The 20729-nt window shown below is 40.2% G+C and overlaps 1 protein-coding gene across 1 annotated transcript; it reads right to left on the bottom strand.

The window, feature by feature from the left end:
- Window positions 1–884: 884 nt before the first annotated feature.
- LOC306988704 (myosin heavy chain, fast skeletal muscle) lies at window positions 885–18474 on the bottom strand. The gene is made up of 41 exons (XM_079593847.1): window positions 18453–18474; window positions 18196–18237; window positions 17667–17879; window positions 17402–17545; window positions 17167–17323; window positions 16891–16918; window positions 16249–16360; window positions 16076–16168; window positions 15921–15984; window positions 15729–15827; window positions 15542–15645; window positions 15224–15362; window positions 15020–15138; window positions 14767–14916; window positions 14508–14678; window positions 14126–14432; window positions 13918–13991; window positions 13751–13838; window positions 13562–13679; window positions 13335–13458; window positions 12295–12431; window positions 11962–12217; window positions 11633–11875; window positions 11372–11548; window positions 11129–11274; window positions 10950–11040; window positions 10455–10844; window positions 10180–10306; window positions 8451–8569; window positions 8142–8338; window positions 7874–8057; window positions 7618–7783; window positions 7405–7529; window positions 6989–7297; window positions 4066–4269; window positions 3852–3977; window positions 3288–3458; window positions 3087–3191; window positions 2914–3009; window positions 2672–2803; window positions 885–1006 (listed from the first exon to the last, which is right to left on the bottom strand). Exons 3-41 carry the CDS (start codon window positions 17865–17867, stop codon window positions 986–988), a joined length of 5814 nt encoding a protein of 1937 aa, XP_079449973.1. The 5' UTR covers window positions 17868–17879; window positions 18196–18237; window positions 18453–18474; the 3' UTR covers window positions 885–985.
- Between the last annotated feature and the right edge of the window lie 2255 nt (window positions 18475–20729).

Consider the following 20729-nt stretch of genomic DNA (forward strand, 5'->3'; position numbering starts at 1 on the left):
GGAAGTGCAAACAAGACTTATATAGAACCTGTTTTTAAATTACAAAAAGGTACCATTCGCGTTGTAAATGGAAGTGAATATAGGGCCCACACAAATCCAATATTTAGACAGTTAAAAACTTTAAAATTCAATGACTTATTAGAATATAGCCTTCTAAAAATAATGTATAAAGCTCATCTGAAAACATTACCGGATAAATTGCTAAATAGATTCATCAAGAGTGTTAGTACATTCAATTTAAGAGGAACTGAAGTCTTTCAGAAACCCGAGTTTAGAACAAAATTAAAGGAAAGATGTGTCTCAATACAAGGTGTCAGTCGGTGGAACAATCTAAATAGTGAAATTAAAACTTCAACATCGTTTTTTGTTTTTAAGAAGAGTGTAAAAGCATTACTAATAGAAAAATATAATGCATAAATTTAGCAGGAAATGTGATATTTGATTTATGTCTTTCTATATGTGTTGCAAAGTAGACGTGTGTTGTAAGCGCACCTCTTTGGAATTGTAATTTAACTTATGTTGGGGCAGATATTATAAGTTTATCTTCTTTCTGCTCCTTTTCATTTCTTTTTCAAAAGAATGAAATAAAATATAAATGAAATGAAATGAAATGAAAATGTAATAACACATTATCCTTTCGACGGAAGTGAATCAATCAAAACTAACTCTAGCTGGAAAATAACATTATTCAAGAACCGCTATGAAGCCAAAACAATCTGTTACCTTAAATTATCCGTTTATCTCTAAAGCAGCTTTGAAACAGTCTACATTGTTAAAAGCGCTATATAAATTAAGATGACTTGACTTGACTATTATGATGTGTTTGGTTGCAGACGTTTCTTACGCCCGTACGGTGAAACGCTTGATAACAACACAACAGCAGGAAGATTTCAGGTTTACCTTTATTGTCATTAAATTGCATACTGACATCTCACAAGCAATTCATATTGTATGATGACTTGCTACGTTGTCTGGATGTGGTCCTTCATTCCTCAGCTTCTTTGCTCTGAAAACAAGAACAGAGTTATTATTAGCTAATGTGTGCATGCAGCAGGGTTAGCCTAACCCTAACCCCAACCCTAACCCTGCACAGTTCAGATCCGTCTCGAACTCCTAAAACACTCCTCAACCAGATAATCAAGGGTTAGAAGACAACGCTGATCTCCAGGAGCAGGACTAAAGGTTTAACACACGCATGACAGTGGCAGGCGAGTTGTTTTATTCACTGAATGGACAGACGCTTGGACGGATGGAAAGGGGAGTTCAAACTTCTGTCTACATCCAAACTGCTCTTAATCTGGAAAATGACTGATGTGACGTGCTTAAAAAGTTTAGTTGAATTCAGCTTTATTGTCATTAGACTATGCAGACTATTTATTATAATCGTTTCATTTATTCATCATAAGTGATGTCCAATTAAAGCGGTAGGAAGAGTGAATGACAGCAGTACACCTATCGGCAGCGAGTATCAGCCACAGTGAGCCGTTTAATAATGACACTACAGTGCTTCCACACAAATAGTGCAGAAATACTTCAATACTACTTTAATTGTTTTAAATATTTTATCTGTATATTCACATTGCTAGTAATATTCTTTTTTGGGGTTAAAATGACATATTTCCTTTTATCTCAGCTCAAAGTGGTGTTCTAAATCGTCACTGTATTCATGAATTGATTGGTCTTCCATCAGCAGTTATTACCTAAAGAAGGCATTGAGTTACACATGAATGGCTTCTCTGATGTCTTTCATTTCAGCTCACTGGGAATCTGTTTGGAGGAAAATCCCAGCATGCAGCAGTTGTAACTGGTGCCGTCCTGAATATGCGGATTAAGGCTTCGAGAGAACAGTCAGTGTGGGAAACACTTTTTCCTCGAGGACACATTTCACAAAAATGATGGAGATTACGTACCGGGATTCTTTCCATAGAGTCAGGAGCAGAAATGTGAATTCACTCGATCTATTTTCTAAAGGCATTTTGTTTTATTGATCTTATTGTAAAAGATTCTTCCATGTGTACGTTCCTTTTTTATTTTTTGACCACATCATTTTTATCAAAATATCATCTCTCTCTTCTCTCTGGTGACATATGCAGGACTTCTCCAATCATTTAGTCCTCTTACACTCATCCGCTCCTCCTGTCAGTGCAACGCCTGCACATCGACATCCAATCAACAACCCATGCACTGAATGAAATCCCAAGGTCACAATACTCCACTTCTGTTTCATCATGACTTTATCTGCTGACGTATGGGCATACGCATCCACTAAAGTCTACCCTGCAGCTGAATACCATTACACAAGAGAATGAGTGGAAGATGATGTCTGTCAGCCTCCCCTACAGTCCAAGACAAAACCTCAAATCTCAAGGCAAGCAGCTGCAAACATCTTACAACGGTTGAGTTAGAAATCAGAACGCAATTATGAAAGGAAGAAGTTGATTATTGTGTTCACCTAGAACCAGCACACACACACCATATGTAACGTGGTGTGGTGTATGTCATTTGATAGAATTAGTGCAATATGAACAAAAAATATGTGCGGTTCACACGTTTAGTTTGTGGTTTTCTTTTGCTTATTTATATTTGGTAATCAGCTAGTGGGGCTAACTAAATGAACTTTTGCTCTTTGCAGCGGTTGTACTGCCCAACACGGTTGTCATTTGACTGTTACCTTTCCAACTTCACGGCTCTTGGCCCTCAGCTTGTTGACCTGGGACTCTGCGATGTCAGCGCGCTCCTGAGCCTCCTCCAGCTCATGCTGCACTTTCCTGTACCTGGACAGGTGAGTGTTGGCCTGTTCCTCCTGTTACGATTACACAAGATATACAACACATTTACTAGCAGTGCATTCATGGCACTGGACATTCGTGTCAATACTAAAACTTCACGCTCAAGATTTGATATTAGACTTACAGCTTCTTCAGACTGGCGCTTGTAGGCCTTCACTTTCAGCTGCAGCTTGTCTACCAGATCCTGCAGTCGGGTCACGTTCTTCTTGTCTTCCTCAGTCTTTGGGTGTAAATATTGGTCTCAGTTAAACTGTATTTCGTAAAAGGTGGTCAATTTCTAATTAAAAGTAGTTTTACCTGATAGGTAAGTTCCTTCACTCTCCTCTCGTATTTGCGCACTCCTTTCACAGCGTCTGCACCACGTCTCTGCTCGGCTTCAACTTCAGACTCTAACTCGCGCACCTTCAGTAGAGAGTCATTGTTTTGCCTGTAAAATCTCTGCCATGACCAGTACATCTAAGAATGAGTTTTGCTAAGCTCCTGAACACTCAAATTTACCCTGGACTCCAATTTCTGGAGCTGTTTCTTCCCACCCTTCATGGCCAGACTTTCAGCCTCATCCAGACGGTGCTGCAGGTCTTTGACAGTCACCTCCAGGTTCTTCTTCATCCTCTCCAGGTGAGCACTGGTGTCCTGCTCCTTCTTCAGCTCCTCAGCCATCATGGCAGCCTGAAATATAAGCCAACTGAAGTGAACTAACCAATATAGACGGGTAGATGTGGCCTAATGGTTAGAGAGTCGGACTTGTAACCCAAAAGTCGAGGGTTTGATTTTCAATACCGGCAGGAAAGGACTGATGTGGCCTTGAGCAATGCAATCACGCCTTGGGTGCCACAACAAACACACGGCTGCTCATTGTTCCTGATGTGTGTGCACTAACTCTAACTTGGATCGGTTAAATGCAGAGGACATATTCCGAGTTTGGGTTACCATATTTGGTCTTCACTTCATAGCTAAAAATACCTTCTATAAATACTTACCTGCTTTGTTACCACATGAAACTAAACACAAAGCCAAATAACTGTTTGAATTAGAATAAAGAAGCAGAATGTAAACACTCACATCAGTGATGGCTTTCTTGGCCTTCTCCTCTGCATTTCTGGCCTCCTGGACTGAATCTTCCACCTCACCTTGAACCTGGATCAGATCAGTCTCAAGCTTCTTCTTGGTGTTAATAAGACTTGTATTCTGTGGGATGTAAGCAGTTCGTTTAGTGTACATTTCATATGAAAGTTTGTATCCTGAATTTTTCCAAGTATTGAGTCATTTTTAGTACTTGTGAATGCAGCAGTCCCACACGCTCGCTGGCATCGACCAGCTCTTGCTCCGCCACCTTGCGGCCTCTCTCGGTTTGCTCCAGTGCAGCTCTCAGCTCCTCAATCTCTGCTTGCATCAGGTTATTCCTGCGCTCCACCATGGCCACCTGCTCCTTCATGTCCTCCTGTCCTCTGAGAGCTTCATCAAGGTGCAGTTGGGCATCCTGTGGCAACATTCTTCTTTGTATCATATTCATATTGTCAAACATTCAATACTTAAGACGAGACACGGCAGGCAAAAACATGTTGTTTTTTTACTGGTCAATATTGAGATTTTTGGATATTTGTCTTCAATAACATGTCTTCTTTCAAACTTCTGGTGAAAAAAAGTCAGAAATACACATTTAGGTCTTTATTTTAATACACTTTGTCTGTTTGCGTCCGTAGATTTCTCATAAATTCAACAAAAGTTGGCGTTCTGAATCATCCGCTGCTCCGCGATCTCTGTTTGCTCCTGTCATCACACACACCGCTGGAAAGCTCTCTCTCTTATGTACAATGCTGTCGGATCCAAATATGGTGATTTCCTTTTTATCAGCAACCAATCGTGAAAGTAAAAGGGCTGAATGCGCAATCTCATTGGCTGATGATAATTCTTTAAAGCCCTTTTCTCAAAATGACTTTTCTCTCATTCTCCAAGTCTGAAATCTCCACTTCAGCAGCACCGATATACACCAAACTTTCCAGTCTTGTACATAGTTATATTAGGAAGACATTTACAAAGGGATTTGTAAATATAATCCTAGCCTGATTTATATAACATTTTATTCCAAAAAACACGGCGAATTTTTTTTTAAGGCTATTAACCGTATATTCTGATTTACAGGATAACAAAAGTAGATATCCATAAATCCCTCTGTAATTTTTTTCCCATGTAATATGTGAACACAATGAAAAAAAAATGTTTTTACTTGGCTTTATCCAATACTTTTTTTTAAATATATGCAAATTAGCGCATATTTACATTTATTCATTTAGCAGATGCTTTTATCCAAAGCAACTTACAAATGAGAACAATAGAAGCAATTAAACTAGCAGTAGGACAACAGTATGTAAGTGCTATGATCCTTCGCAGTTCAATCCAACGTAGTACTTTTTTTTTTAGATAGAGAAGAAAGTGTTAGTAATACTGGATCAAGTGCTGCCGAAAAAGATACGTCTTCAGCAATTTCTTAAAAATGGCTCCGGACTCAGCAGCTCTGGCTGAGTTAGGCAGATCATTACACCAGCAGGAACAGTCATGGTAAAGGTCCGAGAAAGAGATTTTGTGTCTCTTTGAGATGGCACCACAAGACGAATATTTTCAATATCGTAATAAGATATTGCCTACTTTGCATATTTAAACGTTAAATTACAGAAAACTTGTAATAATTTTTTTATCATCGTAATGTAGGTAATCAACTGGGAAAGTTTCATGGTGATATCTGCTGGTTAAAAATGTTACCCTTGTGACACCTGTAGTGTCTCGCCTTAAAGGAACACTCCGACTTTTTGGGACTTTAGCCTATTCCCCTTATCCCCCAGAGTTAGATAAGTCCATACATACCTTTTTCATCTCCGTGCGTGCTATAAGTCTGTTTGACGCACCCACCGCTAGCCTAGCTTAGCACAAAGACTGGATGTAAATGGCTCTAGCTAGCATACTAATCCAAATAAGTGACAAAATAAAACAAACATTTTCCTATTTACATGTTGTGATTTGTATAGTCACAGAGTGTACAAAAAACAAAGTCACATGAGACAGACATATTTTAACCGTATAAATACTGGGAACTATATTCTCTGAAGGCGAAGCACTGCTATTTGGGCGGAGTGATAACCGCAGCACCTGAGACGCGCCGTTGTTTCTTCTGTCAACAAAACCAACGTGACTATACGTGAGTGACTCTAGCTCCGCTCAAGTGTTACTGGGACGACAGAGTGCGTTCGAGGCAACAATACTAACATTACAGGGGATACATGGAGCCCGTAAACAACTGCAATAGTAGTTACCACCCTATTCATATAATAGTGTCACTAACGTTACATTAGATCTAAGTTAGCTAATGGCTCTGTTACAGTAACGTTAGGCTAAACATTTAAAAAATATAACGGAACACTTACCGCAGCCGCTCACTTTGTCCTGTATGTGATATCGATGGGATGGCTGTATCCTTCATCACACGTTTCATGGTCCTTGTGGCAAATTCAATTTTTTGAAAATAGTCGTCCTCAGTGAAATGTACCGAGCAAACATAATGTCCCTTGATAATCTCATTAGGTGTGTTTTGATCAATATCCAGAGCAAGTAGCCATTTCTTCATCCGGTCAGCGTTTTTAGTTGGAATTCTATGAAACATCATGGTATCACCTGGTCTCCCCTGTTTATTGTCACAGCTCTTTACAATACAGCGAAAATCCATGATTGTAAACTACGCTTTTACTATTTATAAATTGCTGACTCTGTTACCCAAACTCTGAACGAACTCTCTGCTCCTCACCACGGCGCGTCTCAGGTGCTGCGGTTATCACTCCGCCCAAGTAGCAGTGCTTCGCCTTCAGAGAATATAGTTCTCAGTATTTATACGGTTAAAATATGTCTGTGTCTCATGTGACTTTGGTTTTTGTACACTCTGTGACTATACAAATCACAACATGTAAATAGGAAAATGTTTGTTTTATTTTGTCACTTATTTGGATTAGTATGCTAGCTGCAACCATTTACATCCAGTCTTTGTGCCAAGCTAGGCTAGCGGTGGGTGCGTCAAACAGACTTATAGCACGCACGGAGATGAAAAAGGTATGTATGGACTTATCTAACTCTGGGGGATAAGGGGAATAGGCTAAAGTCCCAAAAAGTCGGAGTGTTCCTTTAATGCAATTCCACGTTCCACAGAAAGATACCTTGAGTTGGCCTTGGATGTTCCTGAGCTGTTTCTGGGCCTCAGCAGCCTGGCGGTTGGCATGACTCAGCTGGATCTCCATCTCATTCAGATCTCCCTCCATCTTCTTTTTGACTCTCAGGGCATCATTTCTGCTCCTGACCTCCGCATCCAGTGTGCTCTGCATGGAATCGATCACTCTTTGGCTGTTCCTCTTGATCTGTTCCATCTCCTCATCCTTCTCAGCAATCTTCCTGTCAATCTCGCTCTTCACCTGGTTCAGCTCCAGCTGCACTCGAAGAATCTTGGACTCTTCATGCTCCAGGGTGCCCTGGTGGATAGTTGTAAGAGTTAAATCAACCTGGTAGAAAAATTGTGTAATGTTCACCATGTTAGAATAGTATTTTTCCATGGTTTGACAGTTTTAAATAAAAATACTTCAGCTTCTTCAAGTGCAGTCTGGATCTCTGTTTTTTCAGACTCCACTGTCTTCTTGGCCTTTTCCAGTTCATGAATCGTCTTTCCAGTCTCTCCAAGCTGCTCAGTGAGGTCAGAGATCTCCTCTAAAGGGTTTAAAAAGCAGAAATGTGAAAATCTGTTTAAATGCATCTCTTCTTTTAGTCCTTGGTGTACAAATAAAAGTTGCATTACGCTGCAGATTCTTGTTCTCCCTCTTCAGTGTCTCGAGGTGGTCAAGAGCTTCCTCGTAGGAGTTCTTCATTTTGAAAATCTCAGTGCTGAGAGAACGAGCTTCTTTCTGAGCACCTTCTAGTTCAGCCTGACTTTCCTCATACTTCTGTTTCCACTCTGCTAGCACCTGAAAATTAAAGAAATTTAGTCATTGTTAATTAGCTACGTCCTCGGATCATCAACGTTTAGGTTTATAGGTTAACCATGTCTTTCTTACCTTGTCAAAGTTTCTCTGCTTCTTGTCAAGGTTTGCTGCCAATGCATTTGCCCTCTCCACATCAATCATGAGATCCTCTACTTCCCCCTGCAGTCTCTGTTTGGTCTTCTCCAGAGAGGCACACTTGGAGTTCACCGCCTCAATGGTTTCTTCAGCCTCCTGCAGACGCTGGGCCAGCTTTTTCCTGAGGAAAGTGATATGAAATTATGAAATCGTATAATATTTTTCATATTAAATGTAGAAATATTTTTTCCAATGGCACATTTACTTGGATTCCTCAAGCTCCTCAGTGCGCTGGATGGCATCAGTCTCATATTTGGTCCTCCACTGAGCCACTTCACTGTTGGCCTTAGACATTCCACGCTGGAGTTCAGCTTTGGCCTCCTGCTCTTCCTCAAACTGCTCTCTGAGCAAATCACAGTCATGGCGGGCAGACTGGACCGCATGGGCCAGAGCGTTCTTGGCCTTGAAGTCAAAAGGTTTCCTTTTATTGCACACCGCAATAATGTGTATGTTCATAGCTATTCACGGTACTTATTTGGTAACAGAAAATTGTAGCATTTTTGTAGGTACATACCTTAACCTCTTCTTCGATATGTCTTTTGAGTTCCTCAATCTGCTGAGTATAAGCTTGTTTGCTTCTTGTCAATTGAGAAACAAGAGATTCTTTCTCCTCCAATTGACGCCCAAATTCCCCTAGTATGAGACGATGGTAATTTATATAAATGTCTACAAGAGCTGTATGATGTCGGTATTAGGTTCTTGCTCTGGGGCCGTATTCACAAAGAATTTTATCTTACCACTAGGAGTACTCCTAAATCGCACTAAAAGATTTTAGCTAGGAGTGTTCTCTTAAAAGTTATTCACAACGCCTTTCAGACCAACTCTTAGTAAGGAAAAATGACAACTCCTAAACTAAGAGTGAATCTTCGTTGCTATGGATGACGTCAATTCTCATGCACAAGCTTCCTCGCAATGATCACGGTGATTGGTTGTTAGATGACAGGGCCATGCGAACCATAACACAGACGCACCAAATCATGGAATTACGACATCTAAATATGTCTGTGTCCTACACAAAATAATAATAATAATGTCATCGAAATGCATATATAATGACATGTTTGTGCAGGCCCCAGTGAAGTGTGATTCTAAAAAGGCAGAGAGAGAGAGAGAGAGAGAGAAAAGTTGTGAATTAAATTAAATTAAATCAAGGTAGCCTAATACCCTAATGAAAACCGCCACTTGCCTAATAATGAAAAACGACACTTGCATTAACACTTGCTTGGTTAATTGACATCCTATTAGCCTAAATAGACTAGTTAAAGCAAGGAAATGTTGCTCCTATTGTAATGTAATAGTTGAATGACGGTGGATTATGAACTCGCCAAAACGGAAAAGAAAGCCCAACTGGTCGCAGGATCAGTTACTGCGGCTGGCCCAGTTGGTGCTGGGAAAAAAAATATATATAATAAAAGAGAAATTCGGCACTGGGATACAACATCGAGAATTGTGAAGTTTGCATCGAACACAATCTGGGTATTGATGGAGTGAGTTTTCTTTCTATTCACAAACACGTCCTCATCCTGACGTGGTGCAATTATTTTAATATGTGTCCCGTCTATAGCACCGACCACTCCGGGCACACCGGCAATATCCATAAAGCTGGCTCTGTTTCTTTGGAGTTGGCGAATGTCCAAAGGAAAACTTATGAACTGTCGAATAATATGGGGTCTACAGAGTGCATTGATGGTTTGGTGGATATTTACCGATGGCTGGGATATCGCTAGATCGTCGGCATTACACAATTGCATTTTCCCCGTTGCCAGGTAGCGAAGTGTTATCAAACATTTCAATTCGGCACTGATTGGGTTTTTGAGATTAGTTGGCGCTGTTATTGCATCCCTCACAAGATCCACAACAATCAGTATTCCCTCACGGTTAAGGCGGTATCTTTGTAATAACTCCGTGTCATTGAGTGTCTCCAACACACTGCGTCGCGCCGGGATTTTAAGACCCGTTGTGAATAGGTCTTAGTGAGTTAGGAGTCCTCTCGACTTCTTTTAGGCTGTCCCAGACTTAGGTGCTACTTTTAGGGCTAAAATGCTTCGTGAATTACTCTTAGTGAAAAAAATTAGGAGTCCTAAAGTTAGAAGTGACACGCCCATTATTTTTAGGAGTTGCTCCTAAATTCGCCAGTTAGGAGCTACTTTTAGCCTTAAAATTCTTTGTGAATACGGCCCCAGGTCTATAATTGTGTGCATGGTGTATTCAATGTGTGTGGTGTATTCATTTTATTTACATACCATTTTCAGTTTGCAGCCTTGCCCTCTGTCCATTTAAATCATTAAGTTGGCGTACAAACTCATCATTTTTGGTTTTTAGCTCACTTGCTTGGTCTTCTAATGTCCGGCACATCTTTTCAAGGTTAGCCTACATGAATTATAAAAAGTTGTAAAACTTTTTTTTTTACCTCTTTGTGGTTTCTTCTTTTGGTAATTATTTATATTTCAAGCTTAACTACAAGTTAAAGCAGTTTTGTAAAACTAAATCTTCACTTGAAGTTTTCCCAATAGTATACCTTTGCTTTAGCCACAGCCTCCATGTTACTTGTCAAGTCATCAATCTCCATCTTGTATTCACTCTTCTCCTTCTCCAGCTTTTGTTTGACCCGTTGAAGGTTGTCGATCTGTTCTCCGAGTTCAGCCACACTGTCCGCCTGCTTCTTTCGGAGCGCTGCAGCCGTGGCTTCATGCTGCAAAGTGGACTCTTCCAGATCACGACGCAACTTCTGGAATTCAGCTTCACGCTTCTTGTTCATCTCAATCTGGGCAGAAGTGGCTCCACCAGCTTCCTCAAGCCTCTCACTGATCTCTTCAAGTTCCCTGGAGAGATCAGCTCTCTGCTTCTCCACTTTAGCACGAGCAGCTCGCTCGGCCTCGATTTCCTCTTCCAGCTCCTCAATACGGGCCTAAATAAAGAAAAAAAATGTATGCAGTGTTATTGGCAACGTGGGTTTTCCCAGCTCTGCAACTACTTCACAGTTTCACATAGAATTGATTTGGGATAGTGTTACCTGAAGTTCTTTGATCTTCTTCTGAAGCTGTGCTCCCAAAGACTGTTCATCCTCAATCTTGCTGAGAAACTGACTTATCTCAAAGTCTTTCCTGTTTTTAAAGTATGGTTTTTTTAAAATGTGCAGAATACTTACTTTTTGTAAAATGTGTAATTGTGTAAAGACTGATGTCCACTCACTTTTTGATCTTCTCTTCTGATTGCTGTTTGTCATTCTCCAGGTCCATTAGGGATTCCTGGGCCAGTTTCAGATCACCTTCAAGCTTTCTCTTGGCTCTCTCAAGGTCCATACGGAGCTTCTTCTCCTGCTCCAGCGAGCCCTCAAGCTATTGTCACAGAAACCAGATCATTTAATTTTGGTATAGAGACACAAAATTAATTTCCCATTGATTCATGCTCTTATTCTCATGCCAAATATCTTACATCATCCACTTGCTGCTCAAGCTTTGTCTTAGATTTAGTCAGAGTGTTGACTTTGTCTTCCTCTGCCTGAAGGTCATCAAGAGTCTGCTGGTGTGCCTCTTGGAGGGCTTTCTTCTCTTTGGTCAGTTTGGCAATGCTCTCATCCTGAGAGGCCATCTCCTCAGTCAGGTTTTTAACCTAAATGGAAACATTGTTCACTGGTTTCATTCTCAAAATCCTGAACAATCAGCAGTGTGAAGAACATATGAAAATATTATTGACCTTATTTTCTGTGGCATGTTTCTCCTTCTCCACTTTGGCCAAGGTGAGCTCCAGGTCATCAATGTCTTTCTTCAGTTCAGAGCATTCGTCCTCCAGTTTCCTCTTCTTGGCAGTCAGTTCAGCATTGATTTCCTCCTCATCCTCCAGTCTCTCGCTTGTCTCTTTGAGTTTGGCCTCGAGCTGGATCTTGCTTTTAATGAGACCTTCACATCTCTCCTCAGCATCAGAGAGGTTTTCAGATTCCTGTTCATTGAGATGGATTCAGTTTAATGGCTTATGTTCATAGCTGTAGCATTCATATTAGGATCAATAAGAGCTAAAATACTCACAGATGATACTTGCAGTTGAAGATCATTTTTCTCCTGAAGAAGTGACACCATTTTTTCTTCAAGCTCCTTCTTTTTAGCTAATGCCTTTGTTAGATCCTCCTTCATTTTCTCAAAGTTCTCCTTCATGGCTGCCATTTCTTTCTCTGTCTCTGCACTCTTTAGAAGAGGCTTGATCTTGAAGTACAGCTTCATCCATGGCCAATGTTTCACATTCATGAATGAGCGGATGTTGTATTGAATGGAATAAATTGACTCTCTGGGAGACAGAATTTCTGGTTTTAGTTTAACAAAAATATTACATTTTATTTATTTTATTGTAAATATTTCACTCACCTCCTTTCCATCATTTTGACAAACTCCTTCCTCATGAGGAAGCCACGACAACGAGCCTGAGTCATGGTAACCAGCGCTGCTAGTTTCTCATCTCTCATCTCCTCAAGTGTACCCAACAGACCAGCTTTAAAGAACACCTGCAAGAACATGTATATATATATAGTTTTTTTAAATTTATTTAACCAGATGATCTCATTGAGATTTAAAACCTCTTTTGCAAGAGAGACCGGGCCAAAATGGCAGCATACTAACAACGCATAGTTACAAATATGATCACCAAGCATATGTACAACAACAAGAAACATTTCAACAAGATCCTCAAGATACATACACAAACCACATCAACATCAGACTACTTAAAATTACAATTTATACCTACCATAGGTATAAAGTGATTTAGGTATTTTAAAAACAGTGACAACAATATATGGCATCTATTTCTAACACTTTCATACGATGTTTAAATTCACCAAATGAAATCAGAGTTCGCAATTGCAAATCAGTCCGTATGTGTTCCAGGAGTCTGGGGCTGCATAACTAAAGAGCCTTCTTACCAAGCTCTGTACGAACCATAGGTACAGTTAACAAGTACAAATTACCAGAGCGCAAATTATAAGAACTGATATTACGTGACATATAGGAGCAAAGGTAAGACGGAAGCATATCCAATATAGACTTATAAATAAAAATAAGCCAATGTATATGTCTCCTTACTGACAATGAGGGCCAGTTTGTCATTTTGTACAAGGTACAATGATGTACTGATGCCTTACATCCAGTCACAAATCTTAATGCATTATGGTAGACAGTATCCAACAAAGACAAACACCGATCAGGCGCATTTCTATAAAGCAAATCACCATAATCGAGTGCAGTGAGAAAGGTGGTAGCAACCAATCTCCTCCTGGTTTTCCAAGAAAAACAGGCTTTATTTATAAAATAAAGAATATCCTGTTTTTATATATGATGTTTCCTGTATATTATGGAAGCCATTCTCCTCTATTGTTGATTTGAGCTTAGCCATTTGTTGTGCAGCTCACCTTGGTGTGTCCAAACTTGTATTGGGTGTGGTCAACATCAATAGAGCCCAAGAGTTTCTCTGAAGCCTTTTTGTTGTCAATGAACTGTCCGTCAGGGATGACGCTAGCATTTAATACTTTGTATCTAGAGGACAATCAGGGGAGAGTCATGTTCTCATGGAGCCACAAAAACATTCATAAAATGGTGAAGATTTTGTGGTGCATCATCTCTAAAAAGGTGTCTTTACCTCTGCTTGAAGTCACCATAGAGGATTCTGCTGGGGAAACCCTTCCTGCAGATTCTGATGCCCTCCAGCACACCATTACACCTGAGCTGGTGGATAACCAGGAAGTTCTCCATCAGACCTGCAATGAAAATGTTCTTAAGGTTCCAGAGATATTTTTAAAACCTTTGAGTCTTCAGAGATTAGGATTACCTGGAGTCTTGGACTCATTAGGAATCAAGCAGCGCACAAAGTGAGGGTGAGTGCTCCTCAGGTTAGTCATCAGCTTTCCCAAGTTCTCCTGTGGAAACGTTTGTCAGTAGTCTAATCTTTAATGGTGTACAAATTCACATTCTTCATTGAAAGATAATCTGTTTTACCCTGAAAAGTGCAGACACTGTCTGGAAGGAACCACCCTTCTTTTTGCCTCCCTTTTTTCCACCTCCTCCCTCAGCTGTTTTATGTCAATGAAAGAAATAGTTTTTTTTATTGTCCTTGTGTTGCTTTCCATCAACCCTTTCAATAAATCAGATAATGTCTAATTGCATCATAACACAAAGGAATTGGGGGAAATGCAAATGGTCGTACCTTCAGCGGCTCCATGAGCGGCATACAGGAAGGCCAGCACTTTGAGCGATGACTTTTGGTAGAGTTGCACGACAGAGTCATTCAGTGGATCCTTGTTCTTGTCCAACCATCCAGTAATGTTGTAGTCCACAGTGCCGGCGTAGTGCACCAGTGAGAAGTGGGCTTCTGCCTTACCTTTGGCAGGCTTGGGCTTCTGGAAAGCTGGACATTTGCCCAGATGCTGATCATATAGCTTGTTTTTGAAGCTTGTGTCTGTAGCCTTGGGGAACATGCACTCCTCTTCAAGGATGGAGAAGATACCCATTGGCTGTTGAAGAAATATTCACGCTCAAGTACAGGCACAATACGAATAATCATTTCAATTTGCTGAATGTCCTCTTACCTTCTCAATGAGCTCAATGCAGGCAGCCAAGTCCATCCCAAAGTCAATGAACTCCCATTCAATGCCTTCTTTCTTGTACTCCTCTTGCTCCAAAACAAACATGTGGTGGTTGAAGAACTGTTGCAGTTTCTCATTTGTGAAGTTGATGCAAAGCTGCTCCAAGCTGTTGTACTGAGAATTAAGCAGAGGCAAGTTCTTAATACTGACTGTTATCTTTTCTGTCTTGATTCTTACACAGACATTAATAACTGATGCTCACATCAAAGATCTCAAATCCAGCGATGTCTAGCACACCAATGAAGAACTGTCTAGGCTGCTTTGTGTCCAACATCTCATTGATACGGACAACCATCCACAAGAACATTTTCTCGTAGACAGACTTGCAGAGCGCAGAGACTGCGTTGTTCACCTGGAAAAATTCAAAGGTCAGTGTAGATCATATCATTACTCTTTCACTTCCCAAGACCACTATGAATGTTTGAGACACTGTACTCGAGTAGATAAGTGATCACCTGCGGTACTGTCTGGCCTTTGGTCACCATCTCATTTCCGACCTTCACTCTGGGGTAACACAGAGCTTTCAGCATGTCAGCGGAGTTGAGGCCCATGAGGTAGGCGATTTTATCAGCCACTGAGGAAGAACAGTTTTATTCATTACTGTCACTAATGAAGTGAAGGTTTACATGTTTATAGTATGTGATAATTGTACGTCTTACCCTCGGTGCCGTCAGGCTCGGCCTGCTCCTCTCTCTGCTTCTGTTTAAACTTCATGCCTCCATGATGCATCACAGAACCTGTCAGCTTGTAGATGCTGATTTTCTCATCAGCAGTGAAGCCCAGAATGTCAATGGCAGTCTGTTTTTATATGACCAAATGAATCGCACATTATTCTTTAGCAAGTAATAAAAAAGGGTATTTTATGTCATATGTCATTAAGTTTATTATAGTGTCTTTTGGATGTTTGTTTGCCCAGATAAATTTGATAAAATATGAAAATACTGCTACTACTAATAATAATGTAGTTGTCCACATACATCTGTGGCAATGAACTCCTCCACATCATTGATACTCTTGACAGTGATTTCACCCTGGCTGATCATTGGATAGTCGTAAGGGTTGGTGGTGATGAGCAGGGCCTCTGTAAAGAATTGATGTGCAGTATGTTAACAGTGTTCTCAAACATGGAAATAAATGAAATGCACAATACTGCCGACTTCTCACCGAGCAGCTCTGGCTTGTGTCCGGTCATGAGCTGGTAGAAGATGTGGTAGCTCCTCTCAGCAGACAGCTGGAATGTTACTCTTGACTTTTCCAGCAGATCTTGCAAAGACACATTTTTTTTTTCAGATCTTCCAAAATTTGTGCCTCCACATTAAAACATTTAGATTTTGGCTTAAAACAGTGTTGACTCACAAGTTTCAATATCAGCTGAGGCCAGTTTTCCAGTGGTCCCAAAGTGAATTCTGATGAATTTACCCTAAGCAGATTAAAATATTTTGAAGTTTCGAATTTCCCAGCTTTGGAATGTTAACTGAATTTATACACTTCATCTGGCCACAGCAACTTACAAAACGAGAAGAGTTGTCATTTCTCACAGTCTTGGCATTTCCATAAGCCTCCAGCAGAGGGTTGGCTGCGATGATTTGATCCTCTAGCGACCCCTGGTGAGTATTGGAGTACTTTTCATCATGCAGAATAATTCTTTCACTGTACTTTGAATGATATTCGATTATTTAGTCACCTTCATTTTCCCAGCGGTCGATTCGGCCTTCTTTCCGCCAGCCACAGCGATAGTCGCAAAGTACTGGATGACACGTTTGGTGTTGACAGTCTTTCCTGCACCAGATTCTCCACTGAGTGGACATGTTAAAGATGGAAAAGAACATATTTCAGAATATTATAAATGATGTGATATGTTGGCTTTTATGTAAGTGCTTCTTTAAAAGTGCTTCCATACATGTCAGACGTGAAGCCTGCACAAGCATCATGCTGGCAGTGTGGTCTTAACACCGTACACATGCAGTGTAGTCTTAACACCGTACACATGCAGTGTGGTCTTAACACCGTACACATGCAGTGTAGTCTTAACACCGTACACATGCAGTGTGGTCTTAACACCGTACACATGCAGTGTGGTCTTAACACCGTACACATGCAGTGTTGTCAGTAAGCGGCTTCCCCCACACCTTTGTTACTTTAGTTATCCTGTCTTTCCCAGCACATGCCAATAAGAACGATGCTTATGTATTTACATGACGCCGTTACAAGCTTTCTACAGCAGAAAAGCCAGGTGTTAAAACGGTTTTCTCTCAATAGCTTAAACAATGTTTGCATTTACATGATGAGTCTTATACAAAAACTTTATTTATCATAGCCTACTTACGTGATCAGGATAGACTGATTCTCCCTGTCTGAAACACATTTAGTATTGTTAGAAGTGAAACCGCTAAACAGATTGTATTTTCAGTTTATTTTGTATATGTCATATTTGGAATAAAATGTAAACCACTAGATAGATTACTCATAAGAGATCCATTAAGTAATAAGAGTCCATTAAATAAAGAAATTGTAGGTGTATCAAGCAAAATATAAGCAGGCTCAAGTTTGAAACAAGTTGATTGGATTGCAAAACGGATTGAACATGTATATCTCCCCTTACCAGTGAGCATGAACTGGTAGGCGTTGTCGGAGATGGAGAAGATGTGAGGCGGGGCTTCAATCCTCTTTTTGCCTCTGTATCCATTCACAACGACTGAATCGTACACTGGGAGCCACTTGTAGGGATTGACAGTGACGCAGAACAAGCCAGAGTAGGTCTGAAACGGAGACAGATAGTCCAGCTTTACAATGCTGCGCCCCATCCCAGGAATAAAATAGGGTTAGCTTAGACTTACGTAGATCATCCATGCTGCGTAGCGCTCTTTGAGGTTATACAGCACAGTAGGCTCATTGAGGTGGGTCATCATGGCCATGTCCTCAATTTTGTCATACTTGGGAGGATTCATAGGAAAGATTTCTGTGTCTTTCACCGTGATCGTCTATAAAGTTTAAACATGGATGTTAATCATGGATTGTTTCACCTTGCAAGTAGTTTTACAGTCCACCACATCATGTAAAACCGTTTTACAGAAGATCAACACAGTTTTTCATTCTACTTACTTTCCCACACAGAGTTTTGACAGTAGCTTTGCCGCCTTCTTTGCTAGCAAGAACACCCTTCAGGTACATCTCGCTCGGCTCGGTCACGAAGAACGCCGTTTTGGCCTCAAAGGGGGTGTTCTGCGCCTCTATTCTCTCTCTCTCCGGCTTCCGGAGGTAAATGGCCGCCGGGCCGAAGCACTCCATCTCACCATCTCCCATGGCTGTGGTTTACTGCGAGAAGAGAGAGGGATTTATACTTTCATGACTTCTAAATATTAAACAAATGCAAGTGGTACGAATGTGAATCCTATGAATGTGGAGCGCAATGATGCTGCTCCATGTGAGTGATTCTGAGCTTCTGTGTTCTAAAGGAGCTTTTTTTTATTCACTTTTTACTCAAGTTTAACAATTAAAACAATTTGGTACTCTATTCAAGCAAAAGTTTGCTTTAGAACTGAGATGGGATCTCTTATTTTCTTAGCGTCTAAAATGAAAACCAGTGACTATAAGCATGCATATATTTGTTTATTAATGACATTTGTAATACCTGCTGTCCTGTCCAGAGAGAATGTGTCTGAGGTAGGAGATGCTAAGAGAAAGGAAAAGAACTTGTGCTTTGAATGACATGAGTTACAAGTATAACTTGGACTAATTCAGTCAGATTAGTATCAAAAGCACACTCTTAACTTTAAATAATCTAGTGGGTTACCATGTATCAGGGTTAGAAGTTTATTCTCTAAACTGCAGAACACAAGTATGTGATATTATGTTAATAGTAGAAGGAGAGCATGATGAACAACTTACCTTTGAGTTCCAGTGAGTCCTTAAAGGAGCCTGGAGCAGCTTCTTATATAGAGCGAATACTGTTCACTCAGCAAAACTCACTCACTGTATTTGGTCATGTGTTTTTAGCTCTGTTTCAACAGGAATTTTTGTAACTGATTGTCACGTTCATCAATATCATGACATTAGCCAAATATGTTATCACTATGATGTAATTAACCATCCAGTCTTAATTAGTTTTAGTTTTATTTAAAGGAAATATTGTGTCAGAAGAACAGATAATGCGGTTGAGATAATGGCAGTGAACCTTTCAGTAAGATGAGGTAAATTGGCACTAGATGAATTAAACAAATATTTGAAAATAAGCCACCAATATTGAGATTAAAAATGACACTTGATGTATTTATAGGTGCCACTTGTGATCAAGCGCCTTAACCTTGAGAAAGGGTTGTTATGTGAAGGGTATCAGTTACTGGAGTTCAGACATTGTTTGGGTCTTATGTTGAGCATAATCTTCTTCGAGTGCCTTGGCACTACAGTAGAGCCCAGTTTAGCCGTGGAGAAGCTCTCAAATGTCACTGGGATACTGTTCCCAGAAGCCTGGAAAGCTTGTCATGTGACAAAGCAGCAAATTTGGGCACAACAGTTGTCATTCTGTGAACTTGTGCATATGGTGACACTTATGAGTCAATTTCATCATTCATAACTTTAGAAGTGTTTTTTTCCCCTGGTCATATTCCAAATGAATAAGAGATGAAAATAAAATAAAAAGCACATTTACAAGTAATGGTCAACCACAGCTCTTAATATTTTTTTTTAAGTCAAATTGGTTACATTTATTTCAATGGTCCAGACATTCTACTAACTATAAGTAACCCGTCAACTACCTCTCGTTAGAGTATTAGTAGACCGCTAGCTTAGGTCATAGGGTTGTACTTACAATAGTAAGTACAATGTCTGGATCATCTAATTAAAGTGCCAAATGTACATAGGGGTCTCTTTTAGACATCTTAACTAGGTGGATAATAGAAATAGCTTATACATAAGACGCATAGCAAATGTTGTGAATGAAATGCACTAAAGCCTATGATTCTTATTTGGACTAAATGCAAACTTTGTTTTTGGTCATGCATTTAATTTGTCCTCTCTCATCTCTGCTCATTTCCAGCTTGTGGTTTCAGTTTTACACTCTATACTGGCTGTGCTAGTCTACTGGGCATCGGGTGTCTGTTCATTTGTGATTAAATGCTGTTGATCTCAGAGTCATAGTCATATTGCAGTCAAATGTATTTGTATATGTGACATATATTGTATATTGATGATGTGACATGACTTATTATCCAGACTTAGGTCTAGATATATTGTATTTACCGCAGTTGTGCCGCAGTGACTCTGAGATGTCAGTTTTGTTCTAGACCAGGGTCAGTGTGTGGTATATTGAATATTGATGATGATTGTCTGACTACATCCATGATCAGCAAGTCTTGTGTGACGGTTCTGAGCTGTAACCAGGCATGAATGCGCTCTCCAGGATCGTGTGGAGTTGGGAGTGCCGTGTTCCTTGGATCCTGCCCATGTCCTTTTACTTTCCTTGCAAGGACAATGCAGTGTGTCCAACAGGCTTTCTTAGTTTCTTTGAAATGATGGCAGGAGGCTGTGGAATACATTCTAAGGTGTTGACACCTTATGAGAAGGGGACATGTGCTCAATAAAAAAGGCATCTTTCCCTAAGGGTGGTCATATTAGGACTTTCCACAAATATAGCTGTCCGGTCAGCTATGCCATCAGGGCTTTGCCATTTGTCAGCAATGATCACAAGCGTTATTGTGGTGTCAAGTTGAAAGTTTGATATCAGATGATCATTCGCTTTAATCAACTTGTCTCGCACACCCATATTTATAAGAATATTTTAGGAAGCTATTGACTTATTTAATCTTTATTATTGGTCATTCCTTTGTTTGGCCAGTATAAAGAAATACTTTAGTGTTTATCTTTATTCCTTTAGCAGAGCTGTATTCCACCGCTGGTTTGCAGGCATGCTGTTCTTGCATTCTCTGGCTCTCCTGTTGTCGTCATACAGTGGTGGGACACAGCTGAACTGGCCAGGTAACATTTCTTTAGAAAAAATATGTATTATTTGCATTTGTAATCGATAATACAGAGATTCTCTGGCCCTTTGGATGCTTTCTTGCTCAAGTGCTTTCCATAGGAGAATTCACAACTAGAGTTAAATCTTTCGAGAAATAACGTGGTAGACCCAGGGAAAATCGGTTCTTCAGTTTGTTTACAGAGTTTCTA

This window comes from Phoxinus phoxinus (genome assembly GCF_949152265.1).
Source record: "Phoxinus phoxinus genome assembly, chromosome: 20".
NCBI lineage: Eukaryota > Metazoa > Chordata > Actinopteri > Cypriniformes > Leuciscidae > Phoxinus > Phoxinus phoxinus.

Excerpts from the sequence above, each read along its gene's own strand:
- LOC306988704 (XM_079593847.1), bottom strand. The coding sequence starts at position 17,867 with ATGGGAGATGGTGAGATGGAGTGCTTCGGCCCGGCGGCCATTTACCTC. Across the intron at positions 15,139-15,223 it reads CGAGCCTGACGGCACCGAGG|TGGCTGATAAAATCGCCTAC; the intron begins GTAAGACGTACA and ends GTTCTTCCTCAG. Across the intron at positions 12,218-12,294 it reads GTCAAAATGATGGAAAGGAG|AGAGTCAATTTATTCCATTC; the intron begins GTGAGTGAAATA and ends TCTGTCTCCCAG.